Source organism: Egretta garzetta, unplaced genomic scaffold (assembly GCF_000687185.1).
Source record: "Egretta garzetta isolate BGI_Z169 unplaced genomic scaffold, ASM68718v1 scaffold204, whole genome shotgun sequence".
NCBI classification, from domain to species: Eukaryota; Metazoa; Chordata; class Aves; order Pelecaniformes; family Ardeidae; genus Egretta; species Egretta garzetta.
The window spans coordinates 1,547,864-1,571,551 of record NW_009259424.1 but is presented as its reverse complement, the minus strand read 5'-3'; the positions used below and the strand labels follow the sequence as shown (position 1 = coordinate 1,571,551).

General features: G+C 37.5%; 1 protein-coding gene across 1 annotated transcript in view; it reads right to left on the bottom strand.

Moving 5' to 3' along the window:
* The window catches only part of CTNNA3 (catenin alpha 3), a 505,586-nt gene that overhangs the window by 142,582 nt on the left and 339,316 nt on the right, over positions 1-23,688 (bottom strand). The window contains exon 11 of the mRNA XM_009636975.1: positions 4,243-4,399. Coding sequence (XP_009635270.1) covers positions 4,243-4,399 — 157 coding nt within the window. The remainder of the gene's footprint in view (positions 1-4,242; positions 4,400-23,688) is intronic.

The window sequence follows — 23,688 nt, the reverse complement described above, 5'->3', positions numbered from 1 at the left end:
AACAGCAGAGTATAGTGCAGAGATAATGAAGAATGTGTGAACATTACAAAAACTGGAAGTGTAGTTGCATAGAATTGTGTGTTATGGATGCAAAAAGTCAGAGGAACTAAAAGGATAACATGATAAAAAAAAAAATGACTAATCCAAAGTAATTTTGGAGAAGAAAGACCTGCTTTTACTGTATGAGACTGGATAATGCTAGGGATCTGCTACAGATTTGAAAAAGCAAACTTCAAAAGTTATTAGAAACCTAGCTACCAATCGGAAATATATCAGACTAGAAAATCAAGGGAAGAATTAATAAAATTTTATGCTACTCTAATCTCAACAGCCTTTTTCTGTATTCGGGAGAGAAAGACTGAATCATCCAGAACAAGTGGCACTCTCCCAAATCTCTCCAAATGACCGTATTAATCTGTCCACTGAGTACGGAAGAAAAAAAAAGGGAGAGATAAGGGAGATACTCAGACAGTATGGAAGGCTGGAGAGAACATTCATTAGATGAAAAAATGATAGTTTGGGCAAGGATGCTGAGAAGAGGACAGAAAAGCAGCACAGGGGTCTGTCATTCAAGCTCTTCAAGAAGACAACAGAAAAGAGAAACCATGCGTCCTGAGAATGTTGTATATAAAAACACACTCTTGATGCTTTTCTTGCCTATATAGTCCTTACAGAAGTTGAGTTAACTTTTGGACTAAAAGATCTAACTCTTCTCTTACTGGTTTTCTAACTTAACAACTGTAATTAACATCTCATTGCAATTACACATCATCATTAGGAGAGGAAAACATACATACAAAGGAAGGAAATACTGACATTTTGTATTTTGCATCTATATCCAAAAGCTTTATCCATGTAATTTTGAACAAAGAGTATTAAAATAACACAAAAGAGTCAACATTAGAAAATGAGCATCAGGAACTATGTTTTCAGCCTAACCGTATCAGAAAAGAGACACTGAAGAGTCAGTTTACGAGAGCAGAGTTGAGGATAAAACTTAGGATTTACCAACACAAACAAAATTACATGCACATAAAACTAGTTTCCTGGAAATTCACGTATCAAATGCAATAGCACATTTCAATTCACTTATATGAATCTAAAATCTTCACATCATCATGATAAATGGATGACAGTCCTTTTTAAACTTAATGCCAGTGGGTTATAAAGATTAATACCCACATTCTTCCTTGCATAAATTGACTATCCAAAACTGATAGGCTGAAACTGATTCTCTTTTCTTAGGAGGTATAAAAAATCCATGAACAATGGTATCATCATTTGTAACATTTTGTACTTGCAATGGCATTTTTTATACAATTAACTCTTTCTTTCCTTTATAAGGAACAGAACATCGTTTAAACTGTCTATTTGCAATCGGACTTCTTTTTCACTTGTAAAGACCTGATTTCATCTCTTTCATTTACTGTAGTGCTAGTTTTCCTTTGAACACAGTATCACATACAAATAAATAGAAAGAATAAAACACAACTGAAACAAAAAAAAAATATCCAATTTCATGAGTATAGGTGAATCTGAAAAGAGCAATATTATTATCACATACAACAAATGTCATATTAACACTATAAAAAAAAAAACCAAAAGCAAAAAAAACAACAAAACCCCCCAACCTTTCAAACGCTCACAATTCAACCTTTTTGATCTGCCACAGAATTCTCCTTCCCCCAGCACTACATCAGAGACACAATTTTCCTGTACACATACATCTTGTTTCAGCAACCCCACAAGTGGATTATAAAGAGTCACAAGGAGGTATTTTCAGAGAGAGTTCAGTTCCTGCCCATGCTTTCAGCTGCAGCTCCCTTATTCAGCTTATTTAAGGACAGAAACATAACATCTTGGATTCAAGAAACATAGGGACTAATCCACTTGCTACTGAGCTCCGCACAAAATTTTTGCAGTGACATTAATTGGAGTTACATTGTACCTTAAAAATGTCCATAGCAGAAATGCAGCTACCAGTACTGAATCTAGCCTCCAAATCATCAGTAACCCAGAATAACTCACATTAGTAACACCATTTTATAAAATGACTTGCCATCCAAAGCTCAGGTGACACTTTGTGAAAAGGACATACAATAATGTAAACCACAAAATAGATATTCCCAGCTCTTAACAGGTTTGGGAAGTATATTTTGTATCTGGTAGAAAAACCTGACCTATCAATCAGAGACACAATTTAAAATAAATTTTTAGATAGGCAATTCTGTTGTGCAATTTAGAATTCTGAATCACCAGGATTACTACGGAAGGTGTGTTTACTCTATTTACAAAAAAGTGTACTGTTTTTTTAATATGATTTTAACACTACAGGACTAATCACTTCCCTTGCCAACCTGGAAGATGCAGTCAGGGATGCAAACTCAGCCATTCAACTCAAATGTGAATATCTGACACATCAATTTTGAATGAAGTATGTTATTTAAAAAACATTTTTCTCCCAATGTGCCCATGTTGGCACATGCTGTAGAATACTATTTTCTGCGGAAAACACAGATCCATTATAAATCTATTCTCATATTCCTTTCATCTCAAACATGAGACAATATACATTATCCTTCCTAATTACTAAGTAATTTTTTGAAAGTGTTAGGTACCATCTTCTACCACACATTTAACTCTTCTATTCAGATAGAGCAATATAGGAATGTTTTACTACCTCAGAACACGGTAATGGTGCTAATACACTGAGGAGTAGACAGAGTGGCTTGCACCGTTCCTTAATAGTTAGTCTTAATAACTACTTCTTTGTACATGAGCTAATTAAAAAAACAACAACAAAAAAATCTTCCCAAAGCAAGTAGGTGACACTGCCATAGGAAAATATCTACCCAGCAGATCACTTAAGAACAAGCATGACACTTGAAGTTAAACAAATTAGATTAACATGTGGCAAAAGGTTCTACTGAAGCTTACAGAAGATGCTCTACACATGGTTTAGAGCAAATATACGAATGTTTACTTTTTGGGACTTCATGATACATAGGCCTACACATCACTGCTACTTATACGAATGTTTACTTTTTGGGACTTCATGATAAGTAGCAGTGATGTGTAGGCCTATGTAAGTTAACAGTTTTTGCTTTTACTTACTGTGAAATATTATTATTCAGGTGTGCTCAACCAAAGATAAAATACATCAAAAAGCCAGGAGTCTACTCAGATTTTTTTCCCCCAATTACTACTGGAATGTCTAACTCTAATGTCTAACTTCTTCAAAACAAGGAAAATTTGAAAAAATATCTGAAATGTGCCATTTAAATGAATCACAGTTGTGTAGTTAAATGTTTAGCTCAATGAATGCGAAAGAAAAACTTTAAAACTCATGGAGATTGCATAGGAGATTGAAGAGATTAATGTATGTATTTCATTAGTGATTGACTTGTTTCTTCCCTTTATTAACAGCTCTAGCAATACCTGCAGAAATTTCAGTTTCAGTCCAACAGGAAAGATTAGCAACCTCCCAGACGCTATAAGCAATAGGAAGGTTCATAATTGGCTTCCATTAAAGGCTAAGATACACAGGGCAAGCACAGGGGCCCACTGGCCATAAGGGAACACAAAAGTTAAACCACATTTAATGAAGATTAGACACGTTTTTCCTTCCTGTGCATATAACACTAACTTGAGAGAAGTCAAAAACTTAGAATTGGGATATTTAAACCACAAGTAAAACTGCTTTCTATCTTCTGTTTAAAAGTTGAAGGCACTCACTGGTTTAGTAAATACAGTTTACTGCTATCAAAGGTCTCTTCAGCGAGGAGATTTGGAAGTACATTTTGTTTGGCAAATATTTGTAACTGAAAATTCTGGAAATGCTACCTACAGTGCATTCCACAGTAATTGAAACAGAGGTTACAGTAAGAAATCTCTTGGTTTATGCATATGCACCCTAATATGCACTCCCTTTTCTAGAAGGAGACTTCTCACAGATGCAGAGAGGATTTTGAAACTTAAGAGCTAAATGAACCTGTGAGGATGGTTAGACGTACCCCCTGTAACATACCTATTCTGCTTCATGCACCTGGTTTGCTTGAGTAACTTCTACCCAGCTCCACATTGTGCAGTGTAGAAACATTTACTGTGCAGGGATATTTTAAACAGAAACAACAGCTTCACAAAACCTTACACAATCTAATCTTCCATCGTTTTCCTGTTGAAATGTTATGAAAAGTTTTCAAAACATATACAATAAGAAGCAGATTCTGAATATTACCATACCTGATACAGCAAGAAAATCATCAATACTTGTTATATCGTCCACAGCTTCAGTAAGAACATGGATGTGATTCTCCCAGGTACTCCTATACATCTCCATGTTGTTTTTCACAACTTGACTTTTTGGTCTGGCAGCAAGAGCTAAAGCAGCATTAATAACCTGTACCAAAAATAAACACAAAACCCAAACATCTAAATAATTATGTCTTCAGAAATAAAATTTTATGTCTTACTTAAAATCACTAAGCAGCATTTCTGTTCTCTAAGCAAAAGCATTGCTCAGCTTTTGTTTCTGTTCTCAGCGGGAATATCAGTCAGATGTTGCTTAGGCTAATTTCCATTTAGCTTCATAAATTAAGAAGCTAATGGAACAAGATAGTAAAAATCCCAACATTTTATTTTTTAGCTGGAGAATTCATACTATTCCAGTTTGCAAGATATTAATAGAAGGAAGTTTTTACTTACACCCACTTAAGGCACACACATTATCAGTACGGCATGTATCACTTTTGAGTTTAAACACTTTAACAACTGTTATCACAAAGCTTATTACAGAGCATCTTCGCTGAAAGAGGTATGATTGGCCTCTGTCATGTAGAAGTGGAAGGCTTTACCAGGACAACAGCTGTCTCTTTTAGGATCAGTGGCATGGGACATAAGACATACTTCATCTACGTAAAATGAGCAGACTGGTATTTCTAAATCAGTTAGGCCTAAAAATAGTAATTGTGTTCACATGAGGAGGGTAGATTCCACTTCTCCTAGGGAAGACTAATTGAAGATGGAAACATTGGATCCTAAAGCGATTACTTCTATAGATACCTCTTCAATCAGTTAATTAGCTAGAGGGTGTTTTCCTAATATGTCTCTTTGTTGATGTTATATCTGTAAACATCATTTAAATTAAACCCAGATGTACCCCAGGTAGAAGCTGAACATTAACCTTACACTAACCTTTTTTCCCCTTCCCAATATAGCCTATTTATCAAGGGGAGAACAGTTTTAAGATGACAAAACACCATCTAAAGCAAAAAATGGGAAGCATAAAAACAATATACCACACTAATCCCCCATGCTGACAGCATACGTTAATGAAACATTCCTGTATAACATGCCACTGTAATCAAGTCATTGCACCAAAGAGTAAGAACTAGGAAATTCCTTGTTGATGTTGCCCATTGGGTGTGTCTTTACAATGATACAAATCCTCTTGACCCTGTTCCACATCACAAGCTAAATTTGTAATCAGTTTTGTTTGGTTGGTACTTTTACCTATCACACGAACATACACAGCTGGTGAAATCTAAATAATGACAAACTTACTAATATTTGTGCTTTCATAATGAAGGAACACAAACAACTAGGCTTTCACAAGAATACTGCTGGGATTGAGTCTTTTTACTAACGATAAGGAAGACTAGACCACATGCTTATTACTGTACCAGGCAGTTGGAGAAGGAAGAGAGTATGCAACTACAATGAAGAAAGGGATATCTTCACCAACTCCACAAGTGATCTTAAAAAAACCAGAATTCTGTCCCCAAAGTACAAATATAGAAGCATCCTATTCTCCAGCAAGAAGAAAAAATCCCAATAGGCAAAACAAATTTAGAATTGGAACCAAGCCAACAGGTAGCAGCAAAAACGCATCCGCATTTACAGTGCATCAGTCTAAAAAATGCAAGTCCAGTACTGTCACAGAAACCAACAGTTTCAGAAGCACAAACAGAGGAAATACCTGAAAAAAACATGAGGCAAGTGTTTTGCTCTACTTTAGCACTGTTAAATTTTTTAAATACCCTATCCATTTTGGGACACCATACTTCTAAGACAGACACAGTTTCTCTCCCACCCAAGACAGAACAGCATCGATATAATTATCATAGACCTAAAAAACCATAGAACTGTGAGAAAAGACTGAAAAAAAATTAAGTCAGTCGAAAGAAGAGAGCCTGAAGAGAAACAGAGTAGCTTCAGAGATTAAATGAAAAAACTACTCTATGTGCATCATAAAAAGAAAAGAAGAATCCTTAAATTGCAGGAAGGGAAAAAATTCAAAAAGAACACAACAGAAAAACCCAAATCAACCAAATAAACACTAACTCAACTTGTTGCAGGCACAAAGCTCTCCATTTACCTTGAATTCTCCAACACATGAAAACAGTAATTTTCTTAAGATTAAAATGTCAAGCACACTAATTGCTGAACTGAGGAAGACTACATTATTAACACGTCATCTGCTGCATAAAATAGCACCAACAAGCAATATTACACCAACATACCAGAATGATTTACTACATGTTTTCATACAACACGAATGGAATTATCAGAAAGGTGTTACTTAATTTTAAATAATGACGTAGTAAATATATTTAAAACCTTTTTAACTGCTGTCTAAATGTAACCAATCAGTAGTCCCACTGCCTCAGAATTACTACTCAATTAGCGGCAATCTGCCCTGCAGAGCCTTCCTATTTTGACAAATCATCTGCAAAGTTATGCAGAAAACCACAAAATACACGGAGTAAAGCTGAAGTTGTCATTCTCCCCATTTTCCAGATTACTAATACCCAATTTATTTATTTCAGCTTTTTGACAATGAATTCTGTCTTCGTATACACAGCACAGCACCACGCAGCTACATTAAAGAATATGCTATTAGACTACCCATATTTGGGAAAGAATTTAAAATTTTAGTAAAGAATCAAAGAATCAAGTTCATCCTGATTAAAGGCAAAAAGTGCATGCTATAGTAAAAAATGTTGAATAGTTGAGCAATTGACAGTTTGAAAGTCCCAAGTCTGATGATCAATCTTTTTAAAGCTGCACAGCTTGTTGTTTTAAAAATATCTGATGATAATAATAACAATAATAATTAAATCAATTGATCTGTACCTCAGATAATATGGAATACTCTTAAAAAAAACCCACAAAAACCTCAAAATCCACCACGACCAGCAATGGTTTCAGCAGTTTGCCTATGAGACAATTCTTTAAGTCCAGCGCACAAGCCATACAGCACACACATAGTGAAGTCTAAATGCTCACTTAAACCAAGTCTGATTTCATGCAGTATCCTTAAAACAAAGCCACTGACTTTTAAAACAGTAGATGTTGCAAGCAGGTGACAGAACACTGCTTTAGCCAGGCCCAGTAAGGACTTAGAATTGACTACTCTTTCCTTTTCCCCGCAGCTTTCAGACATCCTTTCAATATAGCCCTTTCATTATGTGTTATACAATTTTATTTTATCCATACTCCAGATCTACAAAATCTGCAGCAAAAGCATTTATCAGCTGCATCATCTGGCAGCAGACCTGTCTTGATGGTGTATGATCCTACCCCTAAAAGCAGGCACACCATGTATGTCTCTCGTGTGAAAAACACTATCCCAATTCCCCGCTCTCATTTACTGTTTTTTTTTAAATGCAATTGCCAGGAAACATATACAGTTAAAATACTGAATGTGCAGAAGGTGCCTTATATTTTAGTTTGTAAATAACATTCTTGCCTCCAAGCAAATGCAGCAGAGAATCAAAGTAACTTCCAGGAGATTAGAAGAGAAGCTCTCCCAAATGAATGTTGAGTGCAGCTCGGAGCGCTACTGAAATCACACATTGTTTCTAACATCTGAAAAATAGTAATAGCACAGCAACGCTGACACAGATGAAAAGGTTTATCATTTATACCTCATCAGAATGTAGACATTAAAAACGAGTCACCAGGGACTTCGAAGCCCTATTCAAAGGCACCAACAAAGGTGCCTATCTCCCAGGCATAATCAAACTACTGCAATAAACCCACTGCCTACGTTCCCACATGCACTATTCATCTGCAGCACCACTTTGGAAATGTAGGGTCTCTTTCTGCAGACATTTATTTATGCTTGGATAGCCAGTTGCTCCTGGCTTCTCAAGTCAACAGACCACTCAAGCTGCTGAAGGTTTAAATTCCATTTATGTACATTGCTTCTACTAAAGGCTCTGCAAGTACAGATTTATTTCTTTTTTTTTTTTTTTGCAAAGAGTTAAAGCAGGGAATTTAAGAGCTTACTAGGGTTCATTTATAAAGATTAGTGTTCTACACTTTCCTCTGTTGTACTACCTTTGGCACTAAACACACGCTTTGAACAAATACTTCAAAGTAGGCAATAACACACTATGCTAAAGCCAGTCACAACTGACTTCCAATTGCACCAAACTACTTAATTTATTAAAAGAAATGCTTAAAATTCAAAAGACGCAACTGTAAGCAGTTTATGAATTAGGCTTCAGATCATTTTTTTCAATTTTATTACCGTATTTCTCAGGATCTGTGGTGATGGGGTCCCTTTGTTGAAGCACAGGAGAACAGCAGAAGTTCTAATACTGCCAGGCAGAAAAGGCATCAAGGGTGGCATCAAACAAGCATCATCTACATACGGTGGGACATTTTTAAAAGAGTTGGGATGATTAATTTGTAATTAATATTTTTTCAATACTAACTGTAAACATTTGAAAATGTTACAAAGTAAGTAAATACCTGCCATCACTAGTTAAGCCTCAAAATTGAGTACTTTTTGGAAAGAATGTTTCAAGCAACCAGCACATGTCCACACAATTCTGTGTGGAAAATGTGGACATTTTTTTTGTTTCAAGCAACCAGCACATGTCCACACAATTCATGACATTTTTTCAGGATGCAAAAACCACACCCAAACCCATTCACTGCCAAACCCGGTATATGCCAGGGATTTTACTATGAAGATTTCGAAGTTCTGCCAGGTAAGAGATCCAGCCCAAATTTTATTTCTAGGATGTGGACTGCATAGATCTGCAGCAGGCAAGAAGAAATACTACTCAGCTAACACAGAAGGAGCAGATCTGTTCTACCTTTGTTGCTCTGATTTCAGAACTGCTTCCTAAGCCATACTGCGAGATGGGCAAATTTGGAAACAGCTTTCAGAAAGAGCATAACTGGGGTGCTTTCCCTCACACTGCGGGTGAGAAACATGCACAGGAGTCTGCGGGAAGCTAGACTTTGCAGCACACAGACCTCTGCATGATTTGCAAGTATTAGGTCCCATTCTCCATAAACCTAGTGGTCTACAACATGAGCTAGCAATAAAGCATTGAGAGCACTGGCTACACCACTATACCAGTGCCTGCTGCCCAAAGGTTCCAGGCAGAGGGGCTACAAAGATGGAGGAAAATGTGGCCAAGTACGAGCAACCAGTTAAATGCCCTCTGAGCTTGCTAAACCAAAACAGGATCTGTACATCTGATCACATTCAGATATTCCTCAGTTCCATATGAGAAATAATCTCTGGTTTCTTTATTTCAACAACAAAAAAGACACAAGAACTTTCCACATACTGTGTAATACATAAAAGCTCATTTCTGTTTGGCTCTATAGCAGCTCCTCCAACATTCTTTCTTAAAGGTAAGAAATTTGCAGGTGTTGAAACTTGACTGTTTTCATTCCTATCACACTTGATCCAATTTCACAGGATGAGTTTTCTGAGCTAGGGGCTCAAAATTTCACCTCAATAATTCTTAGGTCATATTGGTCCTGTTTCCATTCACCACACTAACGAAACAGTTTAGGTTTTAAAATGTGTCTATCAAGAAAGTAATTTCTAGCTTTTCTGTTTGAGCCTCCAATAAGATATCTGAAACTCAAACCCTATTTCCGTTTGAATATAATAAAGTCTTTTTCTTCTTGTTTGAATACAGTAAAGTCTTTTTCTTCTTGCATTTTCTTCTTGGTTTTGGTAGATTTACCAGGGGACTGGCTCTGCCGAAAATAACGACGACACTATATAACCAGCTGTTTCAGTACCAGAAAAAACATGTCATTTTTATCTTGCCAAATGCAATAAAGAGCTAAACTGCTTGGGAAGATCACCAAAACTGTTACAGAATGTAGTCAACTTTATTAAATGGGTGAATTTAGAAATCCAGACAACTTCAGATATCTCTGGAAATAAAGTCCCAAAACCTTTACTAAATGCAAAAACTACAACACAGGCGGGCAGGCATCCTTATCTAACAGTACAGAGATTGCACTGACACACAGAACGATGGACTCGGGCTACATAAGATCTGCAAATCATCTGTCTGACCACCTAAGTAACACAAACCATAGAATTTACCTGAGGCTTCTCTCAGGAAGTTTACAGCTAGAGGTTAAATCAGGTACACTCCACATAAAGACAGTTAATCCTGAATTAAATATTTCAGGTGACAATGTTCCTTATGGTTCCCAAGGTAAATTGTTTTAATGCTTAATGTCTTATTAAGAAAAGACTTTGAACAAATGTGGCTTCCACAAGTGCAACGATACCCACATTCCATAAAACAATTCCGATTGATATTAATGAAATTAAAATCCCATCATAGCAAAGTTGCAGAGCTGGGTATAGGCCACGTCTTTGTTTTGCTTTACGTTGCTAAAGCTTGGCTAAGCACAGGTATACTATCAGCTTTGCTCTATCTGGAACTGCCCTGATAGCCAAGATTCATTAAATGAGGAGCAGCAACCATGTAAAGCTCCTTTGTATGGACTTACAAGTAGTTCCAAACCTGTAGTCTTTCTTAGATAGTCTTTGTTGGGCATTTCCAGTATGACTGAAAAAAGGGGCCTTCACTATCCTAGTGTTCATGTTGTAGAAGCCTATCCACCGCAGATCCCAAAGGAATACAAACAGCAAGCAAGAGGCAGGGGCCACTTTTGCTCATCCAAACAGTGCAATACAATGCTGTTCATTAAGGTCAGTCTGATCTTTTTTTGAATCATAAGATCTGATTTGGGTTTTCTTTTTACTTGATTTTAGAAAAACCAAAATTGGCAAGAAGCCAGACACCAAACCCACAAAAACCAACAAAACCACAAAAAAAACCCTACCCACACAGCGTTCATGAGGTAGCCTTAGACTACGGGATAGTTACTTGTTTACTTTAGAAATACCAAATTGGAGGCCAGCAGACACCTATCCTGTCACACAAGGGAGGGAAGCAGTACTCCGTGAGATGGTGCCTTAAGGTAAAGGATGAGTCATCCAGCTTAAGGGCAGGCAACAGGAGACAACAGAAGAGTAAGAAGTGTATAGCAGGGTTGGAGTAACATTACAAGAAAATACTTTTATCTGTGTTTTAATTAGATAAAACAAGGAAAGAAGCAAGGGCAAAGGTTTGATATGGCAGTGACTACAGCAGAAGAAAACGAGACATTTCTCAGAAATTAAATGTAAGAACACGGTGAATACTGAAAACTGTTAAGTTTCTAACCAAATCAAGGAGAAGTCTTAATTAGTTGCTTGGGCTTTGTTTGGCAATTACCTTCTTTTGCAGCTGAACGGCTGGCCACCCAGCTTTACATTCATCTGCACCTTCCGCAGATGAATTTCCAACAAAATTAAGTGGGCAGATGCATCAACTTGACACAATTAACAGCAGAGCCAAATTCAGTCAAATGTTTCCCAAAAATGACAGAGAAATTTACCTCCAAGAAAAGAAGGGTCAGTTCTGCCCTAGTGTAAACTAATGCAGTGAAGTTGAAGGAGCTGAAGTTAAAAGAGCTCACCCCCAGGTTGTTTAGCAATTTAATTGAAACAGGAACACATATAGTGTTGTTTGGGAATAGATATTATTATAAATAATCTGATATGTGATTGAGAACCCTGGCCCCAAACATTAAACTAACTCATGCTTCTTGGTATTAAAACTGTGCATCTATCGTATATACATTAATATAATCTCTAATGAGAAAGAATTATTTTGTGCCTTAGTATGATAGGATAATTGAATGTAGTTGAAAACTGGTAGGTTTAACTGCCATCATGCTCCCTAAAACACAGTAATACGTCCATACATGCTCCAGAGCAAAAGCTCCCAGAAATTTCATGTTCTGGCTGGGGTAGGTTTTGACCTGAACATAGGCTGGAATTCCTTTGGAGCCGAAAGTAAAGAAAGGGTCTCCAATCAGTTCTTCCTGTGTCTGTGTTAGGACGCTCTGCATTCATCTAAATAAACAGGATCTGAATTCAAAGCATCTGATTTGACCATGGAGTTTTGTTACTGGAAGATGGACCCTTGCAGTTCCATATTTTTATACCTACAGAAAGAATAATGGGATGGTCATATTCCAGGTGAATAGTACATCAAATGTGTCATTTGATTCTGTCACTTCTAGAGATCAGAACGCATGTCTTTGTTTAAAATCAGAACTATAACTGTAGGATAACTACTTGTCATGATACAGTCTGGGAACCGACTGGCTGGAAAGGGACCTGGACTCCCTGCTGGACAATACTTTATAATGCACATCAGCAGCACACCCCAGCAACAATGAAAGCTAGCAGCATGGCAGACCGGAAGGGCAGCTAGTAGAATGAGAAAGGTGACACTTCAGAAAACACATCTAGAAAACTGTGTCCAGTTTTGGATCCTCTGATACAAGACAGACATCAGTAAAGTAGAGCAAATTCAGCAGAAGGCCACCAAGATGGTTAGGGGCTGGAACTCACCCTCAAGAAGGGAGAAAGAACTAAGCTTGTTCAGCATGGGAAAAAGGTGGCTTCAGAGGGACCTAAGAGCTGCCCCTCAATGCATACGAGGAGATTACAAAGACAGAGGCAGGCTCTTCACTGCCATGCATGGCAGGAGGACATTCTGACAGTGGTCAGAAATTGAGGGAGGTTCTGACGAGAGAGAGCACAGACGTGCACAAGAGCACCTTTCACACTGAGGTCAGTCAAGCAGTGGAACAGGTTGCCCAAAGAGTTTGTGCAGTCCCTATCCTTGTAGATTTTTCAAGACCTGACCAGACAAAGTTTAGAGAAAGCCATTTTGAAATTCAGCATTGAGCCTCCTTTGTGCGGAACACTGGGCTATAGACATCCTAAGGCCCCTTACAACCTGAATTATTCTATAATTCTGTTCTGTAATGCACACTTACAGAATAATTATATGATACATACTGGGTTACTAATATTGACTCCTTCTAGGGCAAGGGCAACTCACTTCTCAGGGACACTCTAAGACAGGTAATAGAAATGTAAACATATAATTATCGATAGATAATGGAGCAACATCTTGAAGTAGTATGTCCCAACACAAGGATTGCTACTAAAGAAACCACAGAAACACGTTGGCAGTCTGCTATTTTTGTTCTTTTAACACAAAACTGTGCAGAACTTTATTTCCATCAAGCTGTGCCTTGCATTTCTCTCAAACAACACAGTGGGGAAGCTTAAATATAAAGTCATCCCCAAGCTCTGTAAGAAGCCTCAGGGATATATGACACTGTTGCTTTGGCATCTGCCATAAAAATCCATTAAACTAACAAAGATAGGAAAAACCCCTAACAATTCAAAAGCTTTGAAAGCTGAGTATCTTGTATAAAAAATATTTAATCATAAAATGTATTTCAGTCAATATAATTAAATCAATTGAGACAAATTCTACCCAAGGGATAAGTGCATTCCAAGGGTAAATAAGTTACTTGCTATATTTATTAATAAAATCAACTTTAACCATTCAGTGAATTTAAAAGGTGAAATCTACGTCCACTGAAAATAGCTAAAAGGAGAGGCAAAACTAGTGAATATTGTTTAATCATTACATAAGAAGTGACACGTGAGTGACAAAGCAAGATTGTACCTCCAGAAGAAATTACCCTCCTCTTCTGAAAACTGGAAAAGTTTCATATACAGCACTCTGCTCGCTCTTACAACATCCTGAAAAAACTTCTATCTCCACAACATTATCAAGTACTGATGGTTATGAGGAGTTACGTGTACAGGTGGTATGATGGGATAAGCACATGACCATAAGTTTTTACATTATATTCAGAAAAGATTAAGACACCTATTGCTTCAGACAGAGACTCGAAAATTTCAGCAAGAAATAATGACACAATAATAAGAACACAGCAATCCCTAAACTACTAAATGCAATGGTTAAAATGCTTAGGGCAAATTATGATCCAACATAAAATTTCAAAGTACTATTTGCAATCTCTCTCTATTTTGACAGAACTAGAATTTAAATAACATACTGTATGACTCTGTTTCTTCCTCCTTTCCAATCATTTAAAGCAGGAAGAAGGGACTGTGCTGGAGGCGCTTGGTTTAATAGTGATGTAGTTGATTACGTTTGGCAGTAAGTTTTAGAAGTTAAATATGGATTTACTTATTCTGAGATTATTAGGTAACTTTAAGCTTTGAGAGAAGGTCACAGAACAAAGTTGGTATGTACTGCTCAAATCTAGCAAAGGCGTTCTTGATACCAACCATTAAAGGCAGATTTAATTTCTACATTATTTTTACAAGCTACTGGCCAAGAACCTTGCGAATAAGTTACAAGCACACAGGTAAAGCAACTCCTCAAGAACAAATGGAATTGTGGGGCAGGGGGGAAGCCAACAATACCGTGAACATTATTGATCTGATACTCCAGGCTAGAAATTAAATACAGTCCTGCATAGCTTTATCTTCTGATGGCAGTGGTTGCTAGTCATGCACAGAAATATGTTTTTATTACATTGGGATAAAGCTTTGTACTTTATTAAAACAGTATGTGTAACTGTACTCAAAAGCATATCTCCCAGCAAGCACTGCTGAGTGGCGTGGTGCACTCTTGAGAAAGAAATAAAAAACAAAACCAAACAAAAAACCCCTACCAAACCAAAACCACACACAGCAATCACAGTCCTTTAAAGCTCCCCCTCACCCCCGTACACAACTATGTCTTGGTTTTATATAGGGACTACATGCATGCTTCTGCATGCATTTGGAAACCTACAGGAAAAACATACAAAGTTATCTTTAACACTTCAGAGACGGAGCAAAGACCTTAATAAAATATTCTGAGATGAGACAAGAAAACAGAAATAAAAGCTTAAAAAAGGAGATATTCCCATTATTTTAGTTTAAAATGTTACAGAAGTGCAAAAGAACTGAAAATGCAGTATTCACATTTGGGAGGATAGTTTGTGTTTTGGAGACAGAGGACAAAATAGACTTAACACTTAAAGACTGATTTTTAAATCCATTTGACAGCACCTCCCTTCTAGACCTAATGCACTTGACCTGACAAGTGAAGCAGACAGCAGATCACAAAATATGTTGGGGTTGTTTTGCAGGTCAGATTGCAGGTGCCCGATTTGCATAACATTAGTAATGTCACTTGTTAAGCACTTTCACTTTCTCTACTTTGCAAGACTGAAACTGAAGTAACCATAATAAACAAACATTTCTGTTTCTGCCTTATTGAATACAATGTCTGTAAATGACCCAGGGAATGGTTTGGATACAATACTCAAAGGCATGGGGGGTGTGTGTGTGTGTGTGTGTGTGTGGATCACACAAATCCCCTAGCTTATTTCAAGAATCACAAGTGCATTTTTCCACTCAACCAAAATACAGCTTCTTAAACTGGATTTTTTGTATTAGATACACATCCAAAAACTGCAGCAAGCAGTACCCTGCACCTTCAGGTCCCTGTAAGTTTTTTCTGTCCTCCGGAGGCCTCCCTGCATGCTACTGGCCCCTAACTGCAGACTCCAAGGACTTTGCTAGGCCTTCTCTCTCTGCTGCAATTATGAACACTCAAATCTTCTTTTCCTGATCCTCTCACCCAGTTAATTTTTAAGGGACCTAAACCAACACAACTGTGAACAGAAGAAAAAGCCAAAAAAGCCCACACCTACTATTTTCTTTCTTCTTCTAGCAAGATTGCTTCCAGAACAAAACTTCAGGTGAGGCACTTGTGTTCAATAATAATAGGACTGGCAATGGAGGGAGGCTGCTTGCAGTTAAGTAAGAAGACTCCATACTTGTAAGAAGTATTTAAATTTTAATAGCCGATTAATTTATTGAAACTGTATCAATAAAGCTTCAGCTACAGTTGGTTTAACAACATGAAAGTTGTCACCCATTTTTGTATTGATGTCATTACTTTAGTCATGGGGTTAGAACCTTCTCTATAGTACTTGCTGTTAGAGGTTAATTAGGGTAAATATCCTTAACCAGGACCATCCTGTTATCCAGGCCTAATTTGAATTACCACTTGTATGGGTTAACAGTTCAAGACTTGAGGAAGTTAACTGAAAGGGACAGTTAAAATTCAGAGTGAATAAGGTAATTTAAGACCAATGTCTATTTAATATCCTAACAGGAAGAGATGTGGACAACATATTTGGAGGGGAAAAAAAAAGTGAAAGCCAGCAATGCTAAAGTTTTCACAGAGCTCTTAACAAATCCAAAACGTTCTACAAGTACGTTTATACAACATCAGGTTGTCTGTGTAGCCTAGCAAACCCTAAGAATAGCCTAGAAAGCACTACAATCCCACAATGTACGTAATGGCATCACCTCATCTGAAAAAATGAAATGTAATTCTCATCAGTTCATCCTGTAAAGGTATACAGGAGGAAAAATAGGCTTGAGAAGCCACAATGAAAACACTGAGACAGCTGAAAGACACAGTAAGATCCAGGAGCTAACCGATTAAGACAGCATCATGAGCATTATGCAAATGTATCATGACAAATCAGATATATTCTAGATATTCAGGAACAAGGGAGGACTCTAGAATAATAGAATTTTTTCCAGTAATATATATTTATATGAATGGAATTAGCCCATAAGGATCAGCATCATATGATTTCATCACAAATGTGTAATAAGGCTTCAAGTTACATTTCTATACATAAAGTGTAATACCATACCTTAAAGAGAATAACTGTTTGCTCAGAGACATGCAGTTCTATATATAAGAGCATAAAACTATTACTAACGCCTTGAAGATTTTATAAGTTCCTCCAAAACAAATGTTATATCACACCATCAGATGTGTTACACTGAAGTAGCTGCAAAGCTAAGCCGATACAACAAAACAGTTTCTTTGTCCCCTTGGTAAACAGTTATAGGCCTGAAGATCCTCACTGCTTCATTTTGAGGGGTGTGTGTTGGTAGGGTAGGTTTTTTTCCCCCCAGTGAACTATCTCCTACAAAAGGAGTTTCAAATCACTTTTTTCCAGAATTCTCTCAAACAAAACCCTCAGCAGCCAAACAAACAAACAAACAAAAACCGAACCAAAACCCAGTAAGAACTAAGAAAATGGTGCAAAGTAAAAATAATATATTGTCAGTATCCTAGCAGGCATGTGTGACATTAAGGTAAGCTAAGTGTTTCTACACTTCCTTCTAGTTTTCCTTTTCTCTCCTGTATTTCACATATACTGTCTGTACCCACAATGAGCAAAAGTAGTGCAAAAAAACCCCACAAAACCACAAAACCCATGTTACCTTCCAGACAGCGAGGTTAGTTCAGGGCAGGTAATGAGAAATTAAAATAAAGAGTATCTTTCCTCCCCCCACCCCCGAAGGAAACTTTATTCCTCTGTTATTAATAAGAATCATTTCTGAAGACCAAGTGCAGAGACTCATAATCATGAAATTAAATCCCTACATTTCATTATCATCCTGTAGAAGAGGAAACCAACACTACCTAAATTGTATGTCACCCACCAGCAAATGACTACATTTTTCCCCCCTGTTGTTGATACTATTTTTCTAATGTCTCGAGTCCTTCAGCCTTTTTTCCACATGCAGAAACCCCAGCAGAATATTGACTTAAAACAGGATCAAGAAAGAGGCAAGCTATTGCCTCCAGTAGAAAGACATACCATTGAGGAAATAAGAAATGGGGTGATTTCTGAAGCATCACTAATTATTTTATACACACCATGATTTAGGTATGGGTAAAACAAAAGTCAGAAGGATGCAGTGCACTATCCAGAAAAAAATTCCTTATGAATTCCTTATGCATGTATGGGTAATAACTCTGCCTTGGAGATATGGATCAAGCATTAACAGCAACAAGAGTCTGCATTCTTTAAGAATTTCAGTGATGCTGTAGTAGAAGACAAAGTTAGTGTGATTTAAAATTCATTTTGCCTTTTCCCAGAAAAAAAGTGGAAAGGAGACAGAAGAAGTAGTATAATGAGAAACACACATACCTTACCCCCTATTTTATGCATAAATGTAAACATGAGCTCACATCTACTTAGCATGTCACATCACACAGCAAGTTCCAAAGAAATTAGAAAATTTTGCTTGAAATCATTGTTTAAAATAGTAGTGACAGTTTTCGGACTGTAAGCAAAGCTTTTTCTAACTCAGAATAGCAAAATAGCCCAGACCCTGTGTCAGTATCAACAGTAATGCACAATCATCTAAGAGATACAGGAATAAAACAAACCGGTGCTGTACTTGCTACTTTTACTGCCAATGCTGCTCTTACCAATCTATTTCCTAATGACTTTTAATTTGGAATTTCATAAAGCAGAATCAAATTGCCAGATATACTTTGCATTTACCATCCCACAAATATAACACAGAAAAACCACTTGTGGATCATGTTCCCTCTCTTTGCCTTCTTTAATGGCATTTTAGTTTCCAGGACAAAATTATGAGAACACAAGAAGAGTAATCATCTGCTGCCTTGAACTTGATGCTACTTCTATGAAAACCATTTAAGAGCACAATTTAAAAACTTGGAGGAAACCATTTAAAAGCTCAGGTTAAAAACTTAGAAGCTCATAAGAGACATCAGCCAAAATTTGTAAAATTCACCTCTTCAGACTTCTCCAGGTCAGACACTTCCCTGAGATACATGCTAGAATTTCCCCAACTCACTGAAGTCTGACTACACATCAGTGACAGAGGGAGAAGGTGGGTGTGCAGGAGAAAAAAAGAAAAAAAAAACCAAACCTTGTGCCTTTGCTTTGCAAGAGACACTAGAAACTGCCAAAAAGCTTGTTCCTTAGTTGCAGCTCATAGGACACACAGATACAAGAATGTGGACCACGCAGCCTCACCCTGTTGGTGCTGCAACTATGTCAAACTTATGTCTACCTTATCCGCTCCCCTTGGTGCTTGCCAGACTAAACACTTGCATCTGTTTTCCACCATCTCCATCACCAGCTGCCTCCAACAGCACCCATGAGGATCCCCCATCACACTTCCAATAGTCCAGTTGAAAAGCATCTCAAAATCAGGTAAACAGCTAATCATAGCAATATGCCCAATGCCACAGAACAAAGTTATGTCAGATGGAACCATGTATCAACAGTGTGATTTTAACTTCTTGCTTTAACAAGAGGAACACGCTCCCTTGCCAACCTATGCTATTTAAACCTCTCCATTACTTCATGCTACAGCTATTTATATTCTCTGCTCTTTATTGCTGTCACCCCTCTCTTCCAAAAAACATACAAACTACATCTCTTAACGGTGGTATTATTTTGCTGTCTTGTACTACTCTAAGCTTTCCTACTGTATGACCACCCTCATCCCCAGACTCAGTTGGTTTTTCATCACAGCAAGTCTCTAATAATGATGTTTTACTGTCTGTCTTTCCTTCCCTGGCATTCTGCTGCAGGACTGGCACCAACAAAGTGTGGCATCTATGGAAAACATACAGATTCAGAAAAACAGTTCAAGTTGAAGAGATAAAAAAAGAAATACCTTTCCAGGAAGAATACTTTCAAGTTTTAAAGGCACAGGGGGAAATAAATTGTTTATTAAGCATTCATAGCACTTTTGTGCCATATGAATCTACAGCAAATGCCCTCCAGCAACTTTAAGAAACTCGATCATTCTCATATCTTATGTTCACTAACTGCAGGTGAGGCAAGCAGAGGAGGATAAAACAGAACAGCTTCTCCATTGCTACAGAAGTTGAGGCCACTCAGGCTTGGTGTTCTTACCTAATATTACAAACTGAAAATTTGTTGAGGATTCTATTCTAACACAACAGATACTGGAAGATGAAAGTTAAGACTCAAAACCTCAAGGCATTCTGTAGTTAATTATTCTCTCTCCAAGTACTGCCAAGCAATACTATTCAAGCAAAAGCAAACATCCACCTAAGCCTATTTGTGTAAGAGCATAAAGCCTTAGGCCTTCCAATAATTTTGGTGGCCCACAGCTTTAGGATTCCACAGTACACCAACTGACTGAAGACACCACATGCTTTATCATCTTTTTAAAACAACCAACCTCAATTTTCACAAATGGAAAAAGGTAACATCCTACAACTACTAATGTCAGAAAATGATGCTAGAATATATGAGAAAGGCTTTCTTCTTTGTAACATTTTCAATCCCCGTCAGATAGCCGGACTAGAAACTGGAGCACAGCTGGTTTTGTACATGTTCCTTTCCTGCAGATTGCCTGTCACATTGAGACTGCAGTGTTCTGATGGTACAAAGGATCATCCATCCAAATAGGATCATATATTATTATTATACTAGAGGACTAGACTAACAACTTTTTCCATGCAATGTCTCCTGGTAGCTGGTAACAACAGCTACCTACTAATCCTGTAAAAAAAACCTAATACTAACACCAAAGATGTGCCACTGTTAGCTCAACCTAGCATTAGTCTGCACTGCCACCAAAAACAGTGGCCTGCTCCTTTAGACTCCTTTTTCCTCACTCCTTCCCTTGAGCCAGCAGGCAGTGTTCACACACCCATACGGCAAGCTACATCGGGCAACTGACCTGAATGAGAACTAACCTTCTTACTTGCTTCCCAGGTTAATTCTCAGCTGCATCAGCTTCCTGACCCAGATCGCTGAATAGCTGTATGATTGCTAGTGTTAGCCACAAGGGCAGAAGTAACAGCTTGTGAGTAGGGAGGGAGATCAAGTCTCACGCAGCACTGATGATGTATGTCAGATTAAAGTGGTTGTGTAACAACGGTGTAAGAGAAGGAATTAAAACATAGGAATGTTCAAGTAGACTACCATAGCAATCAAGGTTAATGACAATTTCTTCATTAGCTTCAGCGGCATTGTGTGTGGACTTTTCTAACATGGTGAAAACCCACATGAATAATGTATCACTTCACCAAAATATCTTTCCTTTAGTTTTAGAAACATTAAGGCATGATATGTACTTTTAATTAATCTCTCAATTGGAAGGCTGGAGATGGTACTTAAGAAGATGTCTGATACTGTTAGAGATAGTAACATCTGTTTTCTCTCTTTTAAAGCAGATGGTAGAGAACTCACTGATTTACCATGTTCTCCCCCATTACTTCTGCCCTTGCACAAGACTGCTGTATTTGAAGAAAATGGTATTAAGACAGATAAAAGGAGATGCCACACAGACAGTTGAGCCAAGAAGATGGAACAATTGTGGTTATTAAAGTGATATTGGTGAAGAGTTTTTATGAGGCTAATAAAAAACTTCTTCAGTATCCCCCACCATTTAATGTACCAGAGCAAGTAACAGAATGGATGATTGATTTTCTCTGATGAAAAAGTAAATATATAGGAAATGTAAATTGCTAGCTTCAAAAATCCACAGCATATATAATTAAACTCCAATACCTGAAAAATGTAACACATATCAAAAGATGCTGCTCACTTATTAGCTATCAAGTTTCATTTTTGTGAATGAGAATTTTCAGGTTCGTTCAATACAGTACCTACTTTCTAGAAAATAACACAGAAGCAAATAATATCCATCTATCTGTATCAGCCCAAAAGGGCTAAACAATTTAAGTATAAATGGAAGCATAGCTCAAAGGAAAGACTTAAATTCCCTTGTTCATTTTTAGAAGGGAAAAACACACTGATAAAATGTTTAATTTTGAGGAAAAAAATTTATAGGACATTCACATTTAAAGCTTGATCAAAACATATAGCAAGCATAACAAAGTTATGATCATAGCTTTAAGAAAGAAGCACAGAGCATGCAAGCCCTGTCTGGAAATAAGAGCTTCTCAGTTGAATATTTGTATGTGTAGGGCACACCACTGTCACTGTTAGCCTACTGAAGGCTTCCATGCTACTTTGCACCAAATTGTAGGTGTAGCCAGCGTACTTTGGAAGAGGACAGAATACAAGTGGCTTGCGGACTGGATGATGCGTTGTCTGGATCTCTTCTATAGACAAACATACATACACACTCTCCAAAAACACACCTCAGTTCCTCAACTCCTGGTTCTATGGTAGTTCTGAATTTACTGATAAGCACAGACCATTTCACATGATCCTGAAAAACATGCAAGAGGCTTAATACTGTTTGCTAGAGTGATAGGAAAGAAAGCATCACTACAACAGTGCTGAAATTCCTAAAATTCAAAGAAAGGAAGGCTGCAGGGGCTGGTTTCTTGCAAGGAGTGTTGGCGGGTTTTGCCATTCTCCTCACTGCAGCTACACGTGTCAATAGAGAAGCAGATCTGTAACATGGAAATACAGCAGTCAGTTCCACACAGTCACATTGGCATTGAAAAAATAGATTAATTATGCTGGACAAGCCAAATAGAAAATGTTAAAAGACAGCTGTCAGATCGGTATTTGAATGGCCTGGAAATAGGACATGTATAAATATATTCCCACTGATCAGGTCAGCATCTTGCTTACCCTAGTATCTCTCCATGCTACTTGAACTACCACACTGGTTTATTTACAAACTCACACAGCCAAAAATTCAGCTTCTATCTTTAGTGGTGTATCACATACCAAGCAATATTAAAAATAACTAACAGCATATTAAGTTCCAAGCAGCAAGAAAAGATGGCACTGAGAATCAGAGCTGTATCTTCCCCAAATATGCCAAGTGTTATGCTCTTTTCACTAGTATGATTTTTTTTTTTTAAACTATTGTAGGAGGGGGAAGAACAGCAAATATAAAATAAAAACCAACTGCAACAATTCACCCAATATACCATACACTAAGTATATTAGAGATCAGTGTTCAGGTAACACAGGTCAATACATACCACATGTCTGTTCCAGTCTATGACCCACAGGGTTGTACAATAGTGGTAGCTGTTTTCAGAGACAGTTATCAGCAGGACTTTTGACTGCTGGCCATGTCTAAACTCCAACTTGGGAGTCAGCCGTTCTATTAAACATTTACTAACAGTAGACTTTGCAGTGTGATTTTACTGAATGGTGTTAAATAGCATGATCCAAGCAATTACCTAAAAGATGACAGATACACCTGTCTAAAAATAAACATCAGGATTTGGATTGCGGAAGTGCTGAGAACTGCACTGAGATAGGATGCTTACCAGATGCTTTTGCATACATTAAACATGCTTTGTTAAAGAGTTCTTTCTTTTGGAAAGGTCAGAGCCCTGTCACGATCCACTATTGGGTTGAACAATTTGGCAGAGGTTAAACCCCCTTGCTTTCCAACCGACCTCAGATAATTCTGGGAGGTTGGGGGCGGCTGAGCTTAACTTCTGATTAATTCCAATATTTTATCGTGACTAAGGTTCCTTTTACATTCTCGGAAACAGAATTAAGACTCGAAACGGAGTCAAGTGCCAAGTCACTTTATTCGGCCAACAATAAACGCGAGAGAGAAAAGCAGAGAAAGAGAGGAAAAGCGAGAAAGGGAAAGAGAGGGGGAGAAACAAACGGCACAGGGGTGTTGCGATA